The following is a 4,457-nucleotide window of genomic DNA, read 5'->3' as shown; positions in this document are numbered from 1 at the left end:
CCCTCCCCGCCCCCTGCGCGCCCCCGGCCCGGTGCGCAGTGCGCGGTGCGAGCAGGCGAGGCCCTGGAGAAATGAGGACGACACTTAGCTACCTCACGGGGCTCCTTCCAGAGCAGAGACGCGCTTCCCTAGGGCTGGGTGGGGTGGCCGTGGAGGGGCTGGGGCCGCCTGACCTGGGCCCCGAGGGACTGGTCCAAAACCGCACAGGTGGGGTTGTTGATGGTTTCGAGAAGGGGACGTGAGGGAGAACTGTGAATTCTCAGGCCGGCAGCCTTGGGGGAAGGGAGCTGAGCAAGCCCAACGGAACCACCACGCCAACCCTGAAAGACGCGGCAAGTTCCTCCTTTCTCCTCGGCCTTTCTCTGGGAATTCCCACAGAGCGCTTGGCTGGGACGACCTGGGCCTATCTGAAGGGGCCTGGCAAGAATTTGGGGGAAGGGGAAGCAGTCCACACGTGTCCCGGTGGTCTCCACTGCCACCTGCTGAGTTGGTCCTCCCTGGGTGGAGCCTTGGGGTGGGATGGGGGGTTCACAATTTGGAGAGACAGGAGAGAAGGCCCCTCTGGTACCTGCCGCTTGCCCAGCAGGGAGCTGGGAGCTGGCCCAGGACTGTGGACCACGTAGAGGGCACTGTGCCCAAGGACACCTCCGAGAATCCCGAGTCGGGTGGTCACTGCCTCATGCTGGCACTGCCTGTTTGCAGAGGTGCTGCGAAGGCAAAACCTCCCAGAGAGTTTCCTTTTCGGAAACTTGGCACCAGTGTCTTTTATGATATTTTCCAGGGGAGGGGGAAGGGGGTACTGGCTGGGTTTACAGCAGTGACACTATTTGTGTAATGACATCAGCTCCCACAAGGCTCCTCAGCAATGTCAACAGCTGGAAGGGCCTGGCTGGGCATGGAATGCAGGCTGGAAGGGCGGCTAGGTCTGGCTGCGGGAAGGGGCTTGTTCAGTCAGGGCAGCATTTGCTGGCCCAGCGGGTGCCGTGGGCAGGCACAGTAGGGACGGCCAGCTTCCTGGGGCCAAGGAAGCCATGACTACTTCCTGTTGCTGCTGTCACTCTTGGCTCCTCAAAGGAAGGGACAGAAGCTTCTGGGCCAGGAAAGCCTGCAGCAGCCACCCCCACCCTGGAGTTGTCCCCACGGCTGTCTTGGTCTAGCCTGGGCTACACCTTGCTGACTCCTCTGTGGAGGCCTCCCATACCCTTCGTGTGCCCAGGACCCTCTTCTAAAGCCTCCTAGAGACACTGCCCCAAGCAGGCATCTCGGGCCTTCTGGCTCCCTGCCTCCCCAGCTCTATGCACTCTACAGGGGCCGCTGGCCGTCCCTACACCCTGCATGCTGAATTGGAGGCCTGGCACCCCTCGCAGGAAATTGGTTTCATTTTCCCTGCCTGAGTTTGGTTGCTCCAACGTGTCATACCAGGAGTGAAGCTTGGCCCTCGGTGGGCAGGCTTCCCTCGACCTCCCCTTACACTGCCTGCACAATAGCTGCCTCTCCCTGGGTACCTGCTGTGCTGTGCTGTGCTGGCACTTTGCACCCATGATCTCATCCTCACGACAGCCCTGGGAGACAGGGATGGCTCCCCTCATTTTCACCGGTGAGGAAATGGAAGCACACATGCCCGAGGTGGCACGGCAAGTCAGTGGCAGAACTGGGGTCCGGACTCCAGAGCCAGGCTTTCTAACCAGAGGGGCACTGCCTGGGCTGCATACCACTTAGTAGCTCACCCACTAAACTCCCCTAGCAGGCTGTGGGGTGCTCCTCGGTGGGCCCCAGGGGTTGCCGTGGGCCACTGGCCCTGGTCACTGCCCCCATGACCCTCTGTCTGGCCTGGAGCATAGAAGCCCGGGGGCTGGGGAGGGCGCAATCACACCTTCAGAGGTGGCAGCAGGGGCTGTGGGTGAAGCAGGGTATAGACTTGCCTGAGGACAGCCTAGGCTGGATTGGGTGGGGCACCAGGAAGGCAGGCTTCGTGGCTCCCAAGAGGCGTCAGAAAGGTTGTTTAGCTACTTGGGGGTGGTTGGAGGGATTCCAACAGACTGGTGGAGCTGCCCGCAGGGGCAGAGAGGAGACCCAGCTGCCCTGGGAAGGGGTGTCTGACTTCCCTGAATCCAGGCCCCTGAGGCCAGAAGGGGAGGGGCCTCTTTCCATGTGGCCGCCCTCCTCTGCTGCCTGCACTGGTTTGCTGGCTGCTGTAAACATGTCGGCCTCTGCGTTTTCCTGGCCAATCTTTGAAAGGATTTCTAGGGCAGTTGCCCTGTTTTGTTGTTCTCAGCTGGATGGCAGCTTGGCCCCACCACTTCCCACCCTGGGTCAGTGTCTCACCGCAGGGCCAGTGGGGAGCTTGCACTTGTGGCTGCCGAGGCCCCTCCAGCTCTGCAGCCAGCAGCCTGGCAGGCAACTGTGGTGTCTTGCTTAAATTCAACCAGCCTCCAGCCTTGCTTGCCCTTCGGCTCAGCACCCCAAGGGAAAGGCCGTCCACCCCGTGCCCAGGCTCCTGGGGATGTGTCAGGCAACCAGATCTGCCACGTAGTGGAACAGGTCCCAGTCATCGCAGGCTGCATTCCCAACATCACGGACCCCAGCCAGAACCCAGCCCTCCTCTGAGTCCGGCCCCCCACCCTCAGCGGGGAGGCCCTGTCCTTGGGGAAGCTCCCCTTTCTCACCCCCGCCCCCAGGGAGGAGATGGAAATAGGACTTGAGGTGTTCCGGTTTGTACAGTTAGGAAAGGATGTAAAATGGTACTAGATTTTGATTTTGAAGAGTGTATTAACCAGAATTGTACTATGTAGGTGTTTGAAGAAAAACATACCGGATTAGTTTTTTTTAAAAACAGATTCCCCAGTTGCCCCTTTTCTTCCCTGCTGGGTGGTCTGGTGGCCCTGACAACTGAGTGCCTGTTTGACTGACACACTGCCACGTTGAGGACCTGGGGTGGAGGGAAGGCGGGGTCATGGGGCTGCCCCCCGCCCCATCCTGCCAGACTTGAGGAAGACAGTGGGGCCCTGGACCCACCTGTAGGTGGCGTCCTCGGGGCCCTGCAGTTGGAGGGAGGGACACCTGTGGTCAAAGCCCAGGGAGGTTGGGAGCTGCCCCCAGGTCCAGAGTGACCTCCGGGGACTCTGCCTCAGCAGTAGCATGTAGAAAATGGGTGCAGACTTTGTTGGGTTTGCCCCAGGTTGGGATGAGACTGCAATCAGGAGACCCTAAGGTTCCCTTTAGGAAACTGAAGAATGTTGGGGTCACAGCATCCAAGGGGAGCCCCCCGAGGCACAGAGTGGACAGACTAGACTCATCATGGGGTCACTGGGCCATCACGGCTCCTGGACAGGCCATCTGAAGAGCCCCAGCCGTGCCATACCCCAGGGGTACCCAACTGTGTATCTGTGGGTCTCGCCCCTGCCAAAAACAAACCCCACCCCGGTGTCATCAGACACCTCTTCCCAGTCCCTGCTCCCACATGCACTTCCATCCTCCCTCTCTCGGCCCCCTCTTGGGTGTCGGATTTCTGTTCCCTCAAAATTATTGTAAATGTTTAGTTGTGACCATGACATATTGTTTGGGTCAGTGTTCCTTCCCAGTGCATACTAATATATTATGGTTATTATATATGAATATATTTAATGACATGGAAAAAGTTGTGGATTTTCTTTTCTAAGTTTCTTTTTTTTTTTTTTTTCTTTCCGGCTAGAGTTGTAATGGCCCCAGATGGAACTTGTAACGTGGGCCCACATGATAGAACTAAATTCAGATATCAGTTCAATAAACTCTTGTACACTGTTCTCTGTCTCCTAGTCTGTCTTGGTGGCCTGGTCTCTGGGTGGCGGGTGTGGGGGAGGGAGAAGGGTGGCGAGTCTTCAGGCTGCTTAAGGAATATGGTTTCTGGCCTAGGAATTCCCGGGAAGACAGAGACCCCAGGTTTTTCACTCAGTGTACAGGACAGAGCCCTAACTCGCCCTGAGAAAGGTAGGATAAGGGAGCTTCGTGGGGAAGTCCCAGGGGCTCGCTGAGATCTTGAGCTCAAGGCCCTCAAGCAGGATCATCTGTTTCGGTTCCCCAAGAAACAACACCTGGGAACCCTCCTTGCCATCCCTGGGGCTCCAGGACAGGGGCGAGTGCAGGGGACAGAAAAGTGAGGGTCTCCTCCCACTTGGCCCCCAAACAGCAGCAGGGCAGAGGCAACCCTGGAACATGCACTTTTGACTGAGAACCTGCCAGCAAGATTCCTGCCTTTCCCATAACTGGTCCTCTCTAGTCAGAGTCAGATAAAGGCTCATAAGAAAATGCGACAGGGTCAGTGATGCTCAAGAGATCTGTCAAGACTCTTTTCAAGCCGTTGCTCAAACCTTCATGCAGTGCGAGACTGGGTAGGCGCCGGTGCCATGCAGCCCCCTGAGCTGAGCTCACTGAGTTGGGAGAGGCTATATTTAAACCTCTGCATGGTTGTGATTTCTTTA

The 4,457-nt window shown here is 57.9% G+C and overlaps 1 protein-coding gene across 1 annotated transcript in view; it reads left to right on the top strand.

The window, feature by feature from the left end:
- NTN1 (netrin 1) overlaps nucleotides 1-2,607 on the top strand; it is a 270,775-nt gene extending 268,168 nt beyond the window's left edge. Inside the window, exons 8-9 of the mRNA XM_004376201.3 lie at nucleotides 587-704; nucleotides 2,459-2,607. Coding sequence (XP_004376258.1) covers nucleotides 587-704; nucleotides 2,459-2,607 — 267 coding nt within the window. The remainder of the gene's footprint in view (nucleotides 1-586; nucleotides 705-2,458) is intronic.
- Nucleotides 2,608-4,457: the final 1,850 nt, after the last annotated feature.

The sequence above is a fragment of the Trichechus manatus genome, unplaced genomic scaffold (assembly GCF_000243295.1).
Source record: "Trichechus manatus latirostris isolate Lorelei unplaced genomic scaffold, TriManLat1.0 scaffold00040, whole genome shotgun sequence".
NCBI classification, from domain to species: Eukaryota; Metazoa; Chordata; class Mammalia; order Sirenia; family Trichechidae; genus Trichechus; species Trichechus manatus.
This window is presented reverse-complemented; position numbering and strand designations above follow the sequence as displayed.